The sequence below is a fragment of the Bos indicus genome, chromosome 29 (genome assembly GCF_029378745.1).
Source record: "Bos indicus isolate NIAB-ARS_2022 breed Sahiwal x Tharparkar chromosome 29, NIAB-ARS_B.indTharparkar_mat_pri_1.0, whole genome shotgun sequence".
Lineage (NCBI taxonomy): Eukaryota > Metazoa > Chordata > Mammalia > Artiodactyla > Bovidae > Bos > Bos indicus.
In genome coordinates, this window is record NC_091788.1 from 41,402,528 (window position 1) to 41,421,432 (window position 18,905).

Here is an 18,905-nt window from a genome sequence, read left to right on the forward strand (position 1 = left end):
CTTTTCCGCATTCCCCTTTGCCTTCCTCCCCACCCCCATAAAGCCCCGAGGCGCCCAGCCGCGCCCCACAAAAGGACCGGGAGGCGACTTTGCTTTTGGTTTATTGCCCCTCAGCAGGCAGCGGGAGTCAGGGCCCAGGCTGGGGCTGCCCGGCTCAGCCAGCGGGTCTATACAGTGTGTGCAGGGGTGCCGTTCGCCCCCTCCAGGGAAATGCACTTTTGGGAATGTCTCGAAGTCGAGGACAGGGTCGCCCCGGTCCGGGGATTTGGGTGGGTGGGGCAGGGCCACACTGCAGGGCCGGTGGGTCAGACGTCAAGAGAGGAGGCAGGGGACAGGGAGGGGGTTCGAGAGGGCGTGGTGGGCACCGGCCCCGTGCCCCCAGCGCCCAACACTCGCCACTGGAAGATGCTGGCGTCCTTGCCGCCCAGCGAGATGAGGTGCGAGTCGTCGTGCGTGAACCGGACGCTGGTCACGTGGCTGCCGTGACCACCGTACACGAGGCTCGGCGCCTGGGCCGGAAAGAAGATGGAGCTGCAGCGGCCGCGGGACCCCTGCCGCCCGCCCTGCCCCGGAGGCCCGGGGGGGCCTCACCTTGGCGTGCGCGCACGGGTACTGGAAGAGGTGCACTTTGCAGAAGTCGTCGGCAACGGCCACGACGCGCTCGTTGTGGGAGCGGCACAGGGAGTTGATGTCAGTTCCATCCGAGCCATCTGGCCACACGCCTATCACAGCAGCCGGCCTCAGCCCGACCTCCCCGCCCCCACCCGCGGTCCAGAGCTGCACCATTTTCCCCCTAGCTCAGGCAGCCCGGCCACCCACCCACCACGTTCCAGGCAATCCTTCCCAGTCCCGAGGGCCGGTGGGGCGGGGGTGGGGGAGGCCTCTTGGGCTGGATCTGCCAGTTTCTTGACGTCCACCCCCTACACATGTCCAGCATTCCGAGCCCCAGGCGGGCTGCACCTTGTCCCCCCACACTCACGCAAGTTTCCACGGCCCTGTGCCCCTTCTCACCGTAGACATGGAAGCCCAGCACGCAGGTGTAGGTGGCCCACTCCCGGTCTCGGCTCTCATAGCGATTCCTCAGCAGCTTACAGCCTCCAGCCACGTCCCCTGGGGAGAGGGAGCCCACCCAGCTCAGTTCTCACCCAGTCCTCCGTGGGGAGGATAACATGGGAGGCCAAATTGGAAAGACTGGCTTGAGGCCATGGCATGTGATCTGGTCAGAGTGGTAGCCCTCAGCCCAGGGCAAAACCCAGCCCCTTGTGCTTCCTGAGTTCCCATCTGAAGTTCTCCTCTCTAGATTTAAGTCAACCCCTCCACACCTGTCCTGAGAAACTTTTCCAGAACAATCTTTTTCCTAGTACATTTTTCAACTCTCTTAAGGCCTGGTGGGAATAAAACATGGTGTTAAACTGTGTGTGTGGTTTTTCTGTCCTATTGTGTATAAACACATTTTCAGCCCCTCTACTGGGAGCTCCCTCACATTTCCTTCATCCCCTCCCAACCAAGAGCCCACACACATAAATAAAACCCACCCCAATTCCCCTCTCCTCATGCCCTCCCCTACTGTCACTCACAGTAAAGGATCTCATAGTCCCCAGAATTGGACATGATGAAGTTCCCATCCTTGGACCAGTCAAGGTGAGTGATGAAGCTGGAGTGACCCTGGGAGCAAGGGTCAAGAGACTAAAAATGCAGCCACCATTTCCCACCCCCACCCCCAGAAGGGTATTAGTTTACCTGCTATGGCAATGCCCCACCCTCCACCCCAGCTTCCTCACCACACAGCGGCCAAAACGGCTGGACTTGGCACCATCACTGGAAACGCTATAGATGTAGATCATGTTGTCATGGGAACCGATGGCCAGGTACAACCCATCTACAAAGACAGTCACTCAGAGAGGGAAGGACCAGGGATGAGTCTAGGTCCGGGGTGGAGGTGGCTCCCACCTGGGCTGTACCGGACCACTGATAGCTGCTCATTGCCATCGGTGATGTCAGACACGATCTCTCTGGTCTCTGTATCCAAAACCAGCCACCTGGAAGGGAAGGAAGTGGAAAACAGGTGTGAGGATACCTGTCCCGAGCAGGGTGCGGGTTGGCAAGTCAGAGAGCCTCAGAGACACCAAAAGAAAGGCTATGATACAGACAGGGAGGTTGTCATTGCATTTATATGCTGGTAAGTGGAAAGGGGCTAAGGGCAGATAAAAGCTGAGGGGCTCCTGATACCTGCCGAAAAGGAGTCCAAGGGCCCAAAGACAGGGCTCTGTGGATTCTGTAAGCTTGTCACTTCCCTGTGTCAGTTTCCCCTATGCCCCGCCCATCCCCCCTGCTCCTCTATCTGGAGCTGCCACCTCCTCCACTCCCAGAGGAGGGGGAGTGGATGGGGGAGGGTGTGATGACAGCTGCCACAGGAGAGCAAGGGAGACCCAGGCTGCAGGGAAAAGCACTGAGGAGTGGGAGGGTGCAGTTGGGGCTCCTGAACAGGCAGCGATCACAGTCCTCCACTGCCCCCCATTACCAGAAACCCTTCCCATACCTCCTACTTTCCCCTCCCAGGAGTTCTGGCTCCCTCTCACCTCCCTGTGTTCAGTCCTACGGCCACAACTGCCCCACTGGGGTGGAAGTCAGCACAGAGACCAGTCTCCTGGGAGAGGGGAGAAGGTGAATTCAAGAAGATGCCTTTCGAGTGAGGGAACTAAGATGGATACCTTGTCATCTTGATAACAATGGCAAAGCCTCCCCTCCTTCCGAGGAGGAGAGGCACAGGAGACCTGGGATGGGAGGCAGGCTGCCTCTAGAGCCTAAACAGAGGTGCTACTCAAAACACTTAGCCACCAGAACTGATACCCCTAGCTGTGCGGGAGATTAACCATTAGTTGCCCACTCACGGGGTCTAGGGGTTGGGGGGCGGACGGTACTCAGGGACAGTGGCACCATCAGTACAGAAGAATAAATATTTTAGCAGCCAGTACAGTCATACCAGTGCAAGGTGGCTGCCTGTGGGAGCAAAAGGGAAGCGGATGTTGGGGAAGGAGTGGTGGCCACAGAAGTCACGGTGGGTGTGACAGCGAGGATCCGGGGACACAGAGCTCTCTACCTTGAGGTCGATGCTCCAGGCCAGCGCATGGCCCTCCCCGTCCCAGAGGCAGAGCTGCCGGTCATGGCCACAGGTGAGGAAACGGTTCTGGAAGGGATGTGTGCAGAGCCCCCAGAGCTCATCCGTGTGACCCTGGAGCGGAGCACGGCTGTCATCTCTGCCCCTCCCCCACAGCTCTTCCCTCCCCGCTCCCCAAACCCTTGGCCCCCCCCAAACCTGGATTACAGGGGAGAAGCCCTGGGCCAGATCTCCCCGCAGCAACGCATTCTTCGTGGTGCCCACCAGCAGCTCAGAGCCAGGCCCCTCTGCAATGGCCCGCACGGCCCCAAAGTGTTCAGGAATCTGCAGGGGGTACAGAACGTCAGGGGCCCCCTGTCCATTCCTTGTCCCCCTCCTTCCCTTGACCCCAGGCCAGCCGTCACCTCCGCCTCCTGAAGGGCCACCAACCCGGGCCCCCACTGGACCAGCCGGCGGTCCCGCCCACCACCACTCAGCACAGTCCCGTCCCGCCGGAGACACAGGGCGAAGATGGAACCTTCATGAGCGTGGGCCTGGGCCACAATCCCATAGGTCTCTGTTGGCAAAGTCCAGGTGGTCATGCTTGTAGGGTGCAGGGAAGGAGGGAACAAGAGCAGCCTAGGCGGTCACAATACAGTAATAACTCCCAGTTGCTGAGTGCCCGCTGAATGCTGTCTCTGATCCTTGGCTCTTCTCCCCAATTTACAGACTGAACAACCAAGGTTCAAAGAAGTGAGGTAACTTCCTAAAGGCCAGAACTAGAGGTGAGCCCAGAACCTGGCAGACTCCAAAGCCCCAGCCTCCTCCCTTTGCCATGCTGCCCACCACCCTTCTATTCTGGCTGCCTAGAGAGCCCCACCCTCTGACAGAACCCATCAACTCCCCAGGTAAAAGAATGGGAAATCCTCTCCTCTGTCTTCACAGACCCTCTGGGGAACTAGCCTTCCAGGATGCCACCCCCATCACATCGTACCTTTGGCCCCACCCCTTCCTGGGGTCCTGGAATCTGAGAGGCTCCGCCCCCAGGTGAGGATGTTCCCCTCTGAGTCCCCAGTGAGAATGTCTCCATCGGGGAGGAACACAAAGCAGGGGATAAACTTGGGCTTCTTGTATTTCTAGGGGCGAGGCAAGCAGAGAGCAGAGGTCAAAGGGTAGGGCAAAGACTACAAGTTAAGGGGCCACTGGGAGTTGGGTAGCATTAGGGTCTATAGTACTCAGACCAATGCTTTCATCTGCACCCTGCCTTCCCCCGCATCCCGCACCCATCCACGCCTCACCCCAAAGACACCCTGTTTCCTTGTGAGGGTCCCGTTCCCAGGAACCCCTGTTCCACCATTCCAGTTCCAGAAGTGGACGTGGGATTTCCCACTGGTGACGATGCTGCTGCTGTCACGAGGGTTGAAGCCAACGGCGAGGACTGAGTCATTTGTACTCTGAAGGGAAGATACTAGATTCAGCCACCCCAAGCCCTGTATACCTTCATTCTACCAGACTGTCTTCAGTTGGCACCCTGACAACTGGTCTACTGAGGGCCAGAACCCTCAGGACAACCCTTCCTCCAAGGCCCTGGTCCCCTAAGAGCGCCACTCTCTGTCACTCGCTAATGCCTTACACATTGTCCCTCATGAGGTCAGAATGTCTGTGGTCCCCACTTTACAGCCTCAGAGAGGCTAGGAGGCTTGCTCCAGGGGACTTAGCCAGAAGGGAGATTTCGTGTTTGGGAAGTTTGGAGGTCTCTGCACCCAACCCTGCCCGGCGCCCCGCCAGGCCCCCTGAACACCTCACCTTGATCTCAGCCAGCTTCGTGCCCCGGCTGCAGTCCCACACCGACAGCATGTGCTCGTTGGAATCATCCACCACACAGAGGAAAGCGCCCTGATCCTGAGGCCAGAGGACACACCAGAGGGGCTGAGTGAGGCCTGGCAGTCAGGGGGTTCAGGGTCTAAATGAGGCGAGGGGCGCTATGACAGGCTGAGAGAGCAGAAGGGGCCACGTGTCTCTTAGGAGAACCAGTTGGGCAGGGCTTGGGAAGGCCAGGACCTCTGAGGCTTCCTGGTGAAGTACAAGAAGGGGGTTCCCAGACAAGGAAATGAGGGCCTCGAGGCACCAGGGCCAGCTCACCACAACTGAAAAGGCCAGGGCCCCCACACCCCGCTCGAAGGCCCCCAGTCCGATCTCCTGCAGCTTCAGCAGCGTCTCGGAGTCCCAGACGTGAACCACAGGCTGCAGGGGCTGGTGGAGGAGAAGGAGTCAGGGGTGTGAAGGAGGGCCGGGCCGGGATCTCACCCTGGTGTTTGACTGTGGCCTTACCTTTCCATCTTTATCCACGCCGGCTGTCTGTCCTGAGGCTACACGCACACCATCAGGGTGAACAGCCAGGCTAAGTGGGGGAGGAGACACTCTAGGGAAGGGGGTCGGTCTCTCAAGACCACCCAGGACACCGTCCCTGGGCCTGCAGAGCAGCAAGTCCACTCTCCTCTCCTGCTTCTCCACATCCACCCAAGACCCTCTTTCTGCCAAGCCCACTCTCCCCACGCCTTGAGCTGCCCACTCCCCAGCCCTCGGACCCTCACCATCGAACACAGTCCGTGTGCCCCCGGTAATGTCTCTGGCCACCACCTCCAGGGCCCCCAGGGCCTCCCCCAGGCCGGTACAGCACCACCACACAGGCGATAAAGTAGACCACCTCCCCAGAGCGCAGCACAAACAGATTAGAGCGGGAGTCACGACCCCGGTACCCATACCTGGAGTGGGGATCATGGTCAAGGAAAGGGTTGGATCAAGGGCACAGTGAGGAAAAGAGGAGAAAGACAGAGCTCCAGCCAGCAGCGCCACTGGCAGAGGATAGATGGGGAGGTCCCCCTCTCCTTGCAGACCCAGGAGGAAATCGTAAAAAAGCAGGGGGTGGGGAGGGTTCATGATGGGAAGGGTGGTTGCCAGGGGGTTGAAGGGAGCAGGATACACCCAGTCAAGGCTGAGGGTCTCCGGGGGTGGGCCGCTGGGCAGCTCCTCCAGGCTGCGGATGCCAGACGGGATGTACATGGTAATGGGGCGGCCTCGGAGGAACATCTTCACTGAGATGCCTTCTACAGTGAAAACAAGCAGGTGTCAACCACCGTCCTGCAGCTTCCCTTCTAGGAAAGTCAGGGCAGAGCTCCAACCACCATACCTCACAGCTCCCCCCCAACAGTTCCTGGGGCTGTAGCCCCAACCCCATCATCCAAGTTCTTCCAGATCCCTCTGGACATACCTAAATTGTAATTGCTCCTCCGAGAGCCAGGACCGCCGGGGCTGGAGAGGGGGTCTTTTCCCCCACGGCTGTTGGGCAGAGAGAAAAGCACAGGGACTGCAGTCAGGTCCCAAGACAGAACTGAGGAGGGGCAGGACACAAGAAAGGAGATCACCCTAGAGATCACAGTCACCTCTGCACACTCTAAGTTTGTATCGTGAGCAGTGAGGGCTCTGGAGTAGATGGGCTCCATGTAAGGTGTGAGAAGACCGAGACTAAAGGGGCCAAGCACCGCTGTAAGAGGTAGTGTACGGTGACACTTTCTTCCAGACCACCAGGCCTCTGCCTATCAACCTTTTCATTTCTCCATCTGTAAAATGGGCCCATAGTGACTCTAGAAGGTCCACAGCCGTGCCTCTTGGGGATCTGAGAGGTCAGCAGGAAAGTCCTTATCTCTCAAGGGGAAAGTGAAAGGGGAATTCCAGAGATCACTGTCGTTAGAGGATAATAAGCTGACAACCTCTCTTCCGAGAATAAAAGAGAGGCCAAGGATAGGGTGAGAATAAACACTCAGGTGTCCTGGAGCCTGTACACACTCTGAGACAATCCACTGGGATTTCCCCCTTGCTCTCTAAAGCGTAGTAGGCTGTGGTTGGGGAAGAGAGCTGGAATCTGAGGAGAGTCACCCATGGAAACCATGAATACTTTTGGAAAACCCTCTTGGGAACTTGAAAGGGATGCTGTGATATGGTGGAGAGGGCAGGGGCAACTGGAGTCAGGAAGAGTTTGGTTGAAATCCTGGCTCTAGCTGTGTGATCCCAGGCAAATGACTTACCCTCTCTGAGCCTGCTTCCTCACCTGGCCAATGAACAGCATGAGACCACCTACCCCCCAAGGATGTCGTGGGGACTGAATGAGATGGAGGAGGTCGAGGGGTTGGCACAGTGCTGGGTACACAGCAGGCGCCCCAGGAGCGCTTGTTCCTTTCTTCCTGTTGGGCAATGAGGCCCCCCACCCCACCCAGGGAAGCCAGGTGAGGGATGTGGAAAGTCAAGAACCTGAGCCTGGGGTGAGGGGGTTGGGGGCGGGGCGGGCGGGGGGAGCCTCGCCCACCTCTCTGTGCTCCCTGACCGCAATAACAGGTTGGCCGAGGAAGCTGCCTTCCGGGAGAGTTTCTGGCGAGGCCGCTCTGAGGGTGATGAGGAGGAAGAATTTCTCCGTGGCCTGGGCAGAGCACAGTGAGCAGGTGAACGTCATTCCTGCCGCTGGGGCTCCCCTATCCGCCCTCCCCTCCCAGCCTCGACCACAGGAGACTTACGTGTCAGTGCGCTGCGGGGGCTGAGCCAGCCTGAGGATCCCTGGGGGGCCAGGGGAGCCCGTGCCACTGCTGCTGCTGCCCCCTCCTTCAGACTGGGTCCCGCTAGGTTCTTCACTGCCCCCCGGAGGGGCTGGGGGCCCGTTGCTCAGCCCAGGGGGGCCAGGGGATGGTTCCACCTCCATCTCTGCTTCCGTCTGGGTGCCTCGGCTCACCAAGGAGGGGCTGCACGTGGGTGGCAGTCCTGGGGGCGCTGCGGGGCTGATGGGGAGACAGTGCATCAACCTGATGGCCCTAGAGGCCCCATCGAGGAGGAGGAGGAGGAGGAGGGAGTGACCACATGCATACCTGTCCCTTGGAGGGCCCAGGGTGCCAGGGTCCTGCAGGGAGGTGGGGGGTGCCTGCAGCCGCAGCAGGCGAAGAGCTTCTGCCAAGGCTGCCTTCACCAGCTCCATCTCCTTCTCCTGCACCTGAAGCCGCCGGCTCAAGGACTGCAGGGCCTCCTGAGCCGGGCCCTCACCTGGGAAAGGGGCAAGAAGCCGTCAGCATGTCACCCCCCTGCCCCCGACACACACCTGGGGAAAGGCTTGAGGGGATTCTCTCTCCCCCTAACTTTGCATCTGTCCAATAGGACTGCCCACTCCAAGCAACTCCAGGCTTGGAAGCGCTCCCAGAGGGGAGGAGACGGTGGGAAAAGGATCAAGGGCCTCCTTCTGGCAGGGCAGGCGAGGAACCTGGCAGAGGTCCCTTCCTGCTGCCTGTCCCAGCCTCCGCAAAGACAGTGAGTACCATGGAGTACCAGGGGGGAAATATGGAGTTCTGCCGAGGAACGTGGGAACCACAGACGGAGGCGCATGAGGGACGACAGGGCCCAGCCCAGAGTAACCGTAGGACTCCAGGGAAGGCAGAGAAACTGCGAGGGAGCACCAGGAGAGAAGTGGGGGACTCAGAGGACAGTCATCCTGAGGACTCAGAAGAGAAGAGGTCCGGAGTGACAGGAGAGGGTTAGCAGCGGAGAGCAGAGGTCCCAGCGCAGGTTCCAGGGTAACAGAGGAGGTCAGGAGTAAAAAGACCCACCAAAGTAGGGAAAGAAGCCCAGGGTAACACAGGAGGTTCGGAAACTTTGGAGGGGCCCAGAGTAATACGGGGGGCAGGATGGCATTGTCGAAGTCCGAAATGACAGTTGGAGGACCCAAGTAACTAGGGGGAGCGGCCTGAGAACAGTGAAGGATGCTCGGAGCCCCCGGGGGCAAGGAGCACGCGGGGACGCCCGGGACAGCCGTCGGGCAATGGCAGCGCCAGACTGGCCGGCGCTCCGGGAAGGGGCACGCCGCCCGCCCCGCCCCGTACTCACCGGGCCCCCCGGCCCCGTCCATCCGGCCCCCGGCTTGCTCCGAGCGGCGGCGGCGGAGGAGGAGGCGTCTAAGCCGCGGGGGCCATGGCAAGGGAGAGGGGAAGGGGAAGCACCCCGGGGCGCGCGCGCGAGGGAGCCGAGCCACCCCCCCGGGGGCGCTGTCGTGCGCGGGCAAAGGGCCTGGAGGGGGCGCTGTGGGGAGGGGGCCGCAGGCTCTGGGGCTCGCCGGGGCCTCGGACTCTCCCCGGGCCGCTCTCGGCTCCCGGGGGTGGGGTGGCGGGGCCGTCCCGGGCCCCAACGCCGCAGCACAAACAGGCCCCGGACGCGGAGCCGCCAGGAAGCGCGGGAGGGGGGGCGGGACGAGGAGGGGGGGCCGGGCCGCCTGGTAACCCCTCCCTGTCCGGGCCTGGCGGCTCGGTACGGGGGCGGGGCCAACCCTCTGACCCCTCCCCCCCACAGGTCCCCTCGGGCCACCGCCCTCCGGGCCCTTCCGGGATCCTGGCCCTCGGACTCCCCGGGGACCCGGGAAAGAGCGCGGGGCCCGAGGTCTCCGCCCCCAGCCCCTTGCTTCTGGGGGGCAGAACCGACCAGCCCCTCCCCACTTCCGCGAGGGGGCAGAGGCGGGGTCACGAAATCGGCCCTTTGCCCGGGGGCGGGGCTTTCTCTCAGGGGCAAAGCCGAAGCATCCCGAACTGGGACTGGCTGAGGACCCGGGCGGCGGGTTATTAAGGCTGTGGCGGAGGATGCCCAGGGTATTGGGGTCAGGGTGGCATTAGCCCAGCTCAAGCCGGGCCGGGCTGACGCAGCATCCTGCCACGGCCAACCCCATCCCCTGACAGCTCTGCTGTCCCTCGGGCAGAGATGGGAGATGGCGCCGGTGCTGCCCCTGGTCCTGCCCCTCCAGCCCCGCATCCGTCTGGCGCAGGGGCTCTGGCTTCTCTCCTGGCTGCTCGTGCTGGTCGGTGGCCTCACCCTCCTCTGTAGCGGGCACCTCCTGGTCCAGCTGTGGCACCTTGGTACCTTCTTGGCTCCCTCTTGCCCGTTCTCTGCCCTGCCCCAGGTTGCCTTGGCGGCCAGTGCAGTGGCTCTGGGCACAGGACTGGTGGGTTCAGGAGCTAGCCGGGCCAGTCTGGATGCAGAACAATACCCTCCCTGGCGAGGGGTCCTAGGCCCGCTGCTGGTGGCTGGCACAGCGGGGGGCGGGGGTCTCCTGGTCCTTGCCCTGGGACTAGCCCTGGCTTTACCTGGGACTCTGGACACGGGCCTGGAGGAGGGCCTGGGGTCTGCCTTGGTTCACTACAAGGACACAGAGGTGCCCGGACGCTGTCAAGCCAAACGGCTGTTGGATGAGTTGCAGCTGAGGCACCACTGCTGTGGCCGTCATGGCTACAAGGATTGGTTTGGAATCCAGTGGGTCAGCAACCGTTACCTGGATCCCAATGACCCCGACGTGGTTGAGTGAGTGATTTGCTTCTCCCCTCCTTCTTCTCTTCCTTCTCTTTCCTTGAAACCCCCTCACCCAGATAGGCAGTAATTCATATAGTGAATGAGGGAATGGGGCAATAGCTGTGTGACCCAGGGCATGGTACCAAACTGCTCTGGGCCCATGTGTCTGTAAACTGGAGATGATAAAACTACCATCTCACAGAGTTGTTGTAACGATTACAACAGTGAATTATGCCTGCCTGGCATAGTAAAGCAGTTGGTAAATGTTTCCCTCGTTTCTCCCTTCTCAACTTCTGTACCCTGCAGCTTCTCCCTCAGGCTTCTATCACCAGATATCCTAACACCCCTGCCCCTCCCTTTGCAGCCGGATCCAGAGCAATGTGGAAGGCCTGTATCTGATTGATGGGGTCCCTTTCTCCTGCTGTAATCCCCACTCACCCAGACCTTGCCTGCAAAGCCAGCTCTCAGACCCCCATGCCCACCCCCTCTTTGATCCCCGACAGCCCAACCTCAACCTCTGGTCCCAAGGATGCCACGAGGTGTTACTGGGGCACTTGCAGGGGCTGGCAAGCACACTGGGCAACATGCTGGCTGTTACCTTCCTGCTGCAGGTGAGTCAGCAGAGGTTCTGAGGCCTCCTCACCGCCTCCAACCCAGGGACCCCGGAACTGCTGACCCTTACTGACCTCTTGCCTCTTGCTTCCCCCCACAGACTCTGGTACTTCTGGGCCTGCGGTACCTGCAGACAGCACTGGAGGGGCTCGGAGGAGTCATTGATGGGGAGGGAGAGGCCCAGGGCTACCTCTTTCCTGCTGGGCTGAAAGACATGCTGAAAACAGCCTGGCTACAGGGAGCAGGGCCCCATAGGCCAGCACCTGGGGAGACCCCACCAGAAGAGAAACCTCCCAAGGAGTGTCTGCCTGAGGCCTAGAACTTAAGGTGGGGATGGGGGTGGGGGGAAGGGGAGGGATGGACAAGACTGGAAAGCTCACAACTCCTTATAGGCTCCCGGTGAGGGAGGGGGGAATCTGGGATTAGAGGGTTAAGGATAGTCAGTGAGCTGGACTGGGGTAGGAGAAAAAACCAGGTGTCCTAGGGCCTAGTCCATGGCCAGAACCACCAGGGGACAGAAAAAGAACAAAACCAAGGTGGGAGAAATGACATGGGAAGGCCTGGAGGCTACTTCTGGTGGACACTCAATAAAGCTTTTGGACTGAAGCTCCTGATCTTTCTCTTCAAGGGGGTGGGGGGCCCTGAAAGAACTGATTTCCATCTGATGGAGAAGCCAGGACCCAAGGGTTTTGACCCTGGTAAGAATCAAATGCAAGAACCTGACGTGGGAAGTGAAGGAACACAGAGGCCCCGCCAGGTTGAGTTTTTATTCTGGAGGTAGGAGGGGGGTGGTCAGCATGCTCAGGTGGGGAGGATCCAGCCCAGCTCTTCCAGCCCCCCCAGTGCATGCCCAGCCCCAATAAGTTACCCAGTGACTCAGCTGCCCTCCCTCCTGAGTCTGTCTGTTTTCTGCTCCGCCCCAGACAGGGCCAGTCTGGCTCAATAGGAGGGCTGTTTGTCCCTAGCCTGTGGGCAGTGCCACATGGCAGGCCAGGGGAGGGGCTGAAGGGGTGGAGGGGCCGCTCCTGGCTCTGAGGGGTCAGGACTTGGAAAACCACATCCTGGGCGGGCCAGGGGCACAGTCCCACAGCTCTGTGCCTCGTGAGCTGGTGGGCAGGGTAGGGCCACCATCACACCTCGACAGCTGGGTCTGAGCCGTGGCCCTGCCGCTGCAGCTGCTCCTCCTGCTTCATCTTGGGCTTCTCCGTCCGTGTGTGCCACACCAGAACCTGTCCAGGGAGGTTTCAGTTAGAGCCAGGCCCAGCCTCAGCCAAGCCTTGGGGCACTCAGGATAGAATGGATCCTCCCACCTCCTGGACACACACCATGTTGGCTGCCAAGTATGAAGGGCAGGGGGAGGGGGAGGCTTTAGTGCCTCTGAAAGTCAAAGTGTTAGTCGCTCGGTCATTTCCAACTCTGCGACCCCATGGACTATATACTCTTTTCATGGAATTCTCTAGGCTGGAATACTGGAGCTGGTTGCCATTCCCTTCTCCAGGAGATCTTCCCGACCCAGGGATCGAACCCAGGTCTCCTGCATTGCAGGTAGATTCTTTACTATCTGAGCCACAAGGGAAACCAGTGCCTCTGAAATGGGGCCTAATCCCTTACCCTTTCTCTGTCTCAGGGGTGCCAAGAGACCACTTTCCTTCTCTGACTTCCCCTTCAGTAGAGTAAGCAAGCTCTGCAGGGTCTCTCCTTGTTCAAACACCCATCCTCGATCCTGCTCCGCAGGGCCTCATTCCACTTCTCCCATCTCCTGTCCATCCCAGAACCGGGTTTCTATGCCTACCTCCATCCCCTTACCCGAGTGCAGTTGGCAGCCCGCGGCTCCAGGTCCTTGGGATCTACAAGGTGGCTCAGGAGACTGCTCTCCAGATGGCCCCGAGGAGCAGTAGCATCAAACCGGGCATTGGGTTTAGCCAACAGCAAAGACAGGGCGATAGCAAATCCTGCCATATCCACTGGGAAGGGCCTGTTGGGCTCCCAGGCCGTGTGGAAACCAACAACCCGGCCATCCTGTACGCGAGGGCCCTCGAATCGAAGGCCGCCCACTAGCCCCACAGGCCACACTGAGACACCACGAGTCCAGCGCATCTAGCGGAAGTCGGAAAAGAAGAGACGGGAAGTGGCCCAGAGGAAGAGGAGGAGCAAGGACCACTTGAGTCACTCTGCCCCACCACTCCCCACCCAGGGACAGTGATGAAGCGGGTCCCACCGGGCCTGCTTCCCCAGCCCCAAGCCAGTGCTCACCTCCTCAAAGAGTTCCCGGCTGTAGGTGTTGTCATCGTCAGCAAAGTACACGACTCCCTGGGTACCTGGTGGGGGTGGGTCCTTCTCTCCCCCAACAGCACCCCCTCCGCTCCGGAGCCAATCCAGGGCCCTGTTCCGTTGCTCTACACCTCGGGGCCGAACCCAGCCTGGCTCGCCCTCCCGGAGCCGCTGGGCCTTGGGGGTGAGGACCGCCAGGTGTGTGAAGAGGAGGCCAGAGGCAGCCAGCAGCCCCGAGACCAATGGGGTGGGGCCCTCAGCATCCTCCACCAGCAGCCAGTGCAGCCGGGGCACCAGGCTCAGGGTCTGGGACAGCCGCACCAGCTCCGCCTTCTGCACCAACCTGCAGGGGGAAAGATGCAGGAGGGAAAGGGGTGGCCACCACTTGCCCACTCCAGCAGGTACGTATGTCTTCTTCTGGGCCACTCCTAGCACCCTCACGACATTTCCCTGACCAGCACCCAAACTCCCTGTTGTTATTTTTTGGGTGAGTAGCTCAGCTTGTGAGATCTTGGGTCCCTAATCAGGGACGGTACCTGTGCCCCCTGAAGTGGAAGTGCAGAGCCCTAACCACTGGACCACCAGGGAATTCCCTCACCTGCCCTGTTATTTATTTTTATGTTTTTGGCCATGCTGCATGCCATGTGGGACCTTAGTTCCCCAACCAGGGACTGAACCTGTGCCCCTTGCGTTGGCAGCACAGTCTTAACCTCTGGACTACCAGAGAAGTCCAAGTCTCCTTTTGATTTCCGGTTCTGTAGACAATACAGAACCGGAGTCTGAGGTGGGGGAGTCTTATAGACACTGTCTCCTGATGTCTGTCATTGCTGGGCAGAGGGCAGTGCCTTCTTAGACCAAAATGATTGAACCAAGGTCATCACCGAGTCTCTTATAAGTTTATTTGCCCTTCAGATGGGCCTGCCCGCCCCAGGGCTGGCAGTGTGTGCATGGAGAGGGGAGGGTCTTAAGATGCCTAGCCTAGGTGGGCCAGCCATCTGATTCCAGGCAGATGTCAGCAAGCCCTTTTGGCTCCTTTCAAAACCACATTCCCCAGTTGGTTTGTATCACTAATAAAGCTACCTTTTATTTTATTTTATTTTTTTTTAAAAAGGAACACACTTAGCACAGTGTGGGACAGAGAGTACACACACTACGTAACAACTGGTGTAACTATTTCTAGACCACCATACGACTGAATGGCCAAGTCGTCCTCTACTTTACATTAGTCAAGGGGTTCTCAAACTTCCTCACCAAAGGTTCCCTAAGGAGTCAGAGTGAACTCACTTGGCAAGTTCAAGTTCAGAATTTCTTTGAAACTTTATTGTTGTATCTTAAAATTTCTCAGGAATTTTTTACAGTACTTCATGGCACATTTGGCCATGCCACATGGCATGCGGGATCCTAGAGCTCCCAACCAGGGACTGAACCCGCACTCCCCACGATGGCAGCCCGGAGTCTCAACCACTAGACCACCAGGGAAGTCCTCCCGTCTATTGTCTATAGAAAAAAACAATTTCCCCAAGATCTCTGGGGAATGATGTGGTTCATTTAGCCTGACATTTGGCAATGCCTTAGCCTGAAGAACATCCCCTGGCCCAGTGCCTCCTGAAACTCATCATCAACCCCAGCCTCTTGGTCCAGGCAGATCCTGGGTGAGTCAGAGCCCATACCTGGCATAGGTGGGGGTAACAACATAGATAGTAGGCAGAGCCTCGGGTTCAGGGGGCTGGGCAGGGGCAGGGGGTGGGCGACGGAGATCGGCTTGCAGCTGGGAAATCCTCAGATCCTTCTGCCGAAGCTGCTCCGCTGCTGCCCGCAGGGGAGGGAGGCAGTCACATGGCTGGCCTGGTCCCAGGAAACAGGGATGGGGGCAGAGAACCACAGGATGTTCAGCATCCCAAAGGGCCATTAACCTTCCCATTCAACTAACCAATGCGGGGCTCTCCTTACAACTTCTCTAACAGCTTTTCTACACCTAGGGTGGTGAGGAACTCGCTACCTTAAATAGCAGCGCTTCTCCAACTTTAACAATTCCATCCATTACAATTTTCATGTGTCTATTAAGCTGATCACCTGCCTCCATCCTTTCTACCTGCTGGGCCTAATTTTGCCTTCTGGAAGCATAATGAACAAGTTGATCTCCTAAACAGGGCAGTCTTTCAAATACCTGAGAATCATGCAGTGGCCCAGTCTCTAAATCCCTGCATAAGAGGCAGGGTTCAATCTGTTCCGTTGGCTGTGTGACCAAAGACTCATTAAATTCATTGATTCCATCACTGGATAAATATTTATTGAATGCTCCTCCTGGGAGGCACTGCCTTACGTGCCAGGGCTGCAGCAGGAAACCACACAGACATGGTCCCTGCCCTCATGGAGGTTTCAGTTTAGTGGAGGAGCTGGACACTAAGCAAAGAAATTAATAAAATTATTAGAAACTGTGGTAAGGGCTATGAAGGAAACAAATAGGAGGGAGACTTAAAAGAGGACCCAGAGTAAGAAGAGTGACTTTTAGCTAAGGTGGTCAAGGAAGGCCTCTGTGAGGCGGTGACATGTCAGCGAGCTGAGACCTGAAGGATGAGAAAGAGGCAGCTGGGGAACAACTAGGAGAAAAGGTTACAGCAGAGACAGGTTTAGTGCTTAGAGCAACGAGCGTGGGGTTTTCGAGAAACTGTCATGAAGCCAGTGTGGCTGGAGCAGAGCGAGCGAGAGGGATGGGAAATGGGGTTAGAGAGGCAGAAGGCGACGGGATCACGCGGGGCCTGGCAGGCTCTGGGAAGGAGTCTGATTTCACCCGAGGTGCGGCGGGCAGCCGCGGTGCGTTCTGGAGAGGGGAGTGCGCCCAGGGGCCGCAGAGGGGCTGTCGGAGGACCGAGCTGGATGAATGGGGTCTGCGCGGGGCTTCATCCCCAGGGCGGGATGCACAGCGGAGGGGTGCCCTCCGGCCGACTCGCCGCACCCCCGCCCCGCCCCGCTCACCGAGCTGCACCAGCGCGTAGAGGAGGCCGGCGATCGACACCAGGAAGTAGGCGAGGAACACGTTCTTCAGCTTCAGCTTCATGGCCGCGCCGCCGCCGCCGCCGGGGCAGGCGGGGTCCGGCGGGGACAAGGGGTTCCCGCCCCCCGCCCGCCTGAAAGCCCCGCCCCTGCAGCGGCCCCGCCCCGTGTCCCGCCCTCCTCACGCTCGTCTCGAGAGGCTCCTGGGAGCTAGCGCTGGCAGCGCCCGTCTGGGCCCACTTCCGGTCAGTCTGCACACCCCCTTCCCTCTGGGTAATTTCCGGTCCCATTGCCTAGTTCTGGGAACCACGGGAGTGGGCGACGTCATATCCGGCGTGTCAAGCGTGCCTGGCCGGTGGTCAGGAGCAAAGTAAGGTGACGTGGGAGTGGCTTTGAGACCCTCCGCCTTGATCTCCAGTCCCTGAGAGCATTTTTTCTTACATTCATTCACTCACCCATCCACCAGCCACTGCACGCAGTGACAGTAGCTCAATAAATAATTGCTACACGAATGAGTGAAATCTACAGCCCTGCCAAGCCTAGACAGCATATTAAAAAGTAGAGACATTACTTTGCCGACAAAGGTCCATATAGTCAAAGCTATGGTTTCTCCAGTAGTCATGTATGGATGTAAGAATTGGACTATAATGAATGTCGAGCAAGGAAGAATTGATGCTTTTGAACTGTGGTGGTGGAAAAGACTTGAGAGTCCCTTGGATTGCAAGATCAAACCAGTCAGTCCTAAAGGAAATCAGTCCTGAATACTCATTGGAAGGACTGATGCTGAAGCTCAAACTCCAATACTTTGACCACCTGATGCGAAGAACTGACTCCTTGGAAAAGACCCTGATGCTGGGAAAGATGGAAGGCAGGAGTAGAAGGGGACGACAGGATGAGATGGTTGGATGGCATCACTGGCTTGATGGACATGAGTTTGAACAAGCTTCAGGAGTTGGTGATGGACAAGGAAGCCTGGCATGCTGCAGTCCATGGGGTTGCAGTCAGACACGACTGAGCAACTGAACTAAACTGCCAAGCCTGTGCTCTGGTTGTCCCATATAATCCTATTTTGATAATCTTAATACAATTTAGGATGTCTGTGTGTTAGTCACTCAGTCGTGTGTGACTCCTTGCGACCCCATGGACTATAGCCCTCCAGGCTCCTCGGTCTGGTGGAAGTAGGTAGCCATTCCCTTCTCCGGGGATCTTCCAGGAATTGAACCTGGAACTCCCACACTGCAGGCAAATTCTTTACCATATGAACCAAGGAAAACCACAATTTAGAATACTATCACTCTAAAAATTGATGTTGCAGAATTTTGATCATGGCAAAAATGCAAAACTAACAGTAATATAATGAACTGGAAAATAGCAAAGGGCATTCATTTCTGGCATTTCATTAATGATTAATCAACCTCTTGTAGATGTTCTAGTATGTCCACTTGGAATCAGGTCCCTTGCTGGGATGAAGAGTTTACATCGATAGTGTTTTCCCAGCACATCCAGCAGTAGTTTAAGAGCAAACTGCTCTTCAGCATTGTCACAGTACCTGTCCACTTGGGTGTGAGATAGATTTTTGTCCCCATCTTACAGGTAAGGAACTAAGATTGCCCCAAATAATGTAATCCCCACTGTGCAATTTTCTATGTGCCTTCTAGATACCTGACTCCAGGATCTTGTACTTTTTCTTTCCTCTGACCCACACTTCATAAACGTATGACAATAGGGATGGGGGTGGGATGCCAAGGCGATGAGCTATCTCCCAGGGAATTAACTGGAAATATTTCTGGAGCTGAGGAATTTCCTGAACACACCCCCAACTCCTCACCGGCATAAACCATCCTAAGCAGTAGTTTTCCCAAACCAACCAACCTAGTTTCTTGTTAAAATAATCTCTAAGACTGTGGCCAATCTGCAAAATGGAGGAAACCATCTCCTGTCACTGATACAAACACAAATTTTTTTAATACTGCTAAAGAAAAGCAGTCTTGGGCTTCCCTGGTGGCTCAGTGGTAAAGAATCCGCCTGCCAATGCAGGAGACACAGGTTCAAACCCTGGTCTGGGAAGATCCCATATGCTGAGGAGCAACTAAGCCCCTGTGCACTACAACTATTGAGTCTGTGCTCTAGAGCCTGGTAACTGAAACTATTGAGGCCACGAGTGACAACTACTGAAGTTCGAGCGCCCTAGAGCCCATGCTCTGCAACAAGAGAAGCCACCATGAGAAGCCCATGCACTGCAATGAAGAGCAGCCCCCAGTCTCCACAACTAAAGCAAAGTCCACGCAGCAGTGAAGACCTAGCACAGCCAAAGATAAATTCTAAATAAAGAAAAGCAGTCTTAAGTGTGAGACCATCTAACATACAGCTATTTCTAGAGGGACCCCATTAGCTCTAGTCACCACTATGAACTAGGCCCCACTAAAGTCTGACGATCTTGCTAGGTTCCTTCGTGACATACTGGCCATCAAGCAAGCTGATGAAGGCTTGCACTCAGTCATTCTGCTCAACCAACAAGGCATAGGCTGAAAATGTCAGGTCCTTGGGCTTTTAAGGGTCTGTGGTT

General features: G+C 57.7%; 3 protein-coding genes across 5 annotated transcripts; 1 reads left to right on the top strand and 2 right to left on the bottom strand.

Annotated features, from left to right (window-relative positions):
• Positions 1–85: 85 nt before the first annotated feature.
• EML3 (EMAP like 3) lies at positions 86–9,321 on the bottom strand. 2 transcript variants are annotated; one of them, XM_019954759.2, is made up of 22 exons: positions 9,017–9,314; positions 8,011–8,182; positions 7,666–7,923; positions 7,461–7,571; positions 6,369–6,436; positions 6,081–6,204; positions 5,692–5,862; positions 5,429–5,498; positions 5,240–5,350; positions 4,904–4,999; positions 4,396–4,551; positions 4,092–4,233; positions 3,523–3,674; positions 3,317–3,442; positions 3,101–3,232; positions 2,580–2,647; positions 1,951–2,039; positions 1,782–1,879; positions 1,578–1,665; positions 1,012–1,110; positions 592–722; positions 86–509 (listed from the first exon to the last, which is right to left on the bottom strand). In XM_019954759.2, the coding sequence occupies exons 1-22, from the start codon at positions 9,036–9,038 to the stop codon at positions 306–308; spliced, it is 2,688 nt and encodes an 895-aa protein (XP_019810318.1). In that variant the 5' UTR covers positions 9,039–9,314; the 3' UTR covers positions 86–305. The 2 variants fall into 2 exon arrangements, 1 of the variants encoding a protein (XP_019810318.1); XR_011565010.1 differs by lacking the exon at positions 86–509 and having other exon boundaries at positions 1,578–1,654; positions 9,017–9,321.
• A 146-nt stretch (positions 9,322–9,467) lies between these two features.
• ROM1 (retinal outer segment membrane protein 1) lies at positions 9,468–11,680 on the top strand. The gene is made up of 3 exons (XM_070783219.1): positions 9,468–10,474; positions 10,827–11,073; positions 11,175–11,680. Exons 1-3 carry the CDS (start codon positions 9,885–9,887, stop codon positions 11,391–11,393), a joined length of 1,056 nt encoding a protein of 351 aa, XP_070639320.1. The 5' UTR covers positions 9,468–9,884; the 3' UTR covers positions 11,394–11,680.
• Positions 11,681–11,827: 147 nt separating this feature from the next.
• Positions 11,828–16,644, bottom strand: B3GAT3 (beta-1,3-glucuronyltransferase 3). 2 transcript variants are annotated; one of them, XM_019954762.2, is made up of 5 exons: positions 16,322–16,489; positions 15,016–15,190; positions 13,328–13,688; positions 12,881–13,171; positions 11,828–12,303 (listed from the first exon to the last, which is right to left on the bottom strand). In XM_019954762.2, the coding sequence occupies exons 1-5, from the start codon at positions 16,401–16,403 to the stop codon at positions 12,205–12,207; spliced, it is 1,008 nt and encodes a 335-aa protein (XP_019810321.1). In that variant the 5' UTR covers positions 16,404–16,489; the 3' UTR covers positions 11,828–12,204. The 2 variants fall into 2 exon arrangements, with proteins under 2 accessions (XP_019810321.1, XP_019810320.2); XM_019954761.2 differs by lacking the exon at positions 15,016–15,190 and having other exon boundaries at positions 16,322–16,644.
• Between the last annotated feature and the right edge of the window lie 2,261 nt (positions 16,645–18,905).

What these genes read in the sequence shown, in the direction of transcription:
- EML3 (XM_019954759.2), bottom strand. Translation starts at nt 9,038, where the DNA reads ATGGACGGGGCCGGGGGGCCCG. An exon ending in GAGGAGCAATTACAATTTAG is followed by an intron (nt 6,205 to 6,368) that starts GTATGTCCAGAG and finishes TTTTCACTGTAG; the next exon opens with AAGGCATCTCAGTGAAGATG. An exon ending in GCCGTTTTGGCCGCTGTGTG is followed by an intron (nt 1,666 to 1,781) that starts GTGAGGAAGCTG and finishes CCTTGCTCCCAG; the next exon opens with GGTCACTCCAGCTTCATCAC.
- ROM1 (XM_070783219.1), top strand. Translation starts at nt 9,885, where the DNA reads ATGGCGCCGGTGCTGCCCCTGGTCCTGCCCCTCCAGCCCCGCATCCGT. An exon ending in AATGACCCCGACGTGGTTGA is followed by an intron (nt 10,475 to 10,826) that starts GTGAGTGATTTG and finishes CTCCCTTTGCAG; the next exon opens with CCGGATCCAGAGCAATGTGG. An exon ending in CTGTTACCTTCCTGCTGCAG is followed by an intron (nt 11,074 to 11,174) that starts GTGAGTCAGCAG and finishes TTCCCCCCACAG; the next exon opens with ACTCTGGTACTTCTGGGCCT.
- B3GAT3 (XM_019954761.2), bottom strand. Translation starts at nt 16,629, where the DNA reads ATGGGACCGGAAATTACCCAGAGGGAAGGGGGTGTGCAGACTGACCGG. An exon ending in CTACGCGCTGGTGCAGCTCG is followed by an intron (nt 13,689 to 16,321) that starts GTGAGCGGGGCG and finishes TTCCCCCTGCAG; the next exon opens with GTTGGTGCAGAAGGCGGAGC. An exon ending in GCCGGGAACTCTTTGAGGAG is followed by an intron (nt 13,172 to 13,327) that starts GTGAGCACTGGC and finishes GACTTCCGCTAG; the next exon opens with ATGCGCTGGACTCGTGGTGT.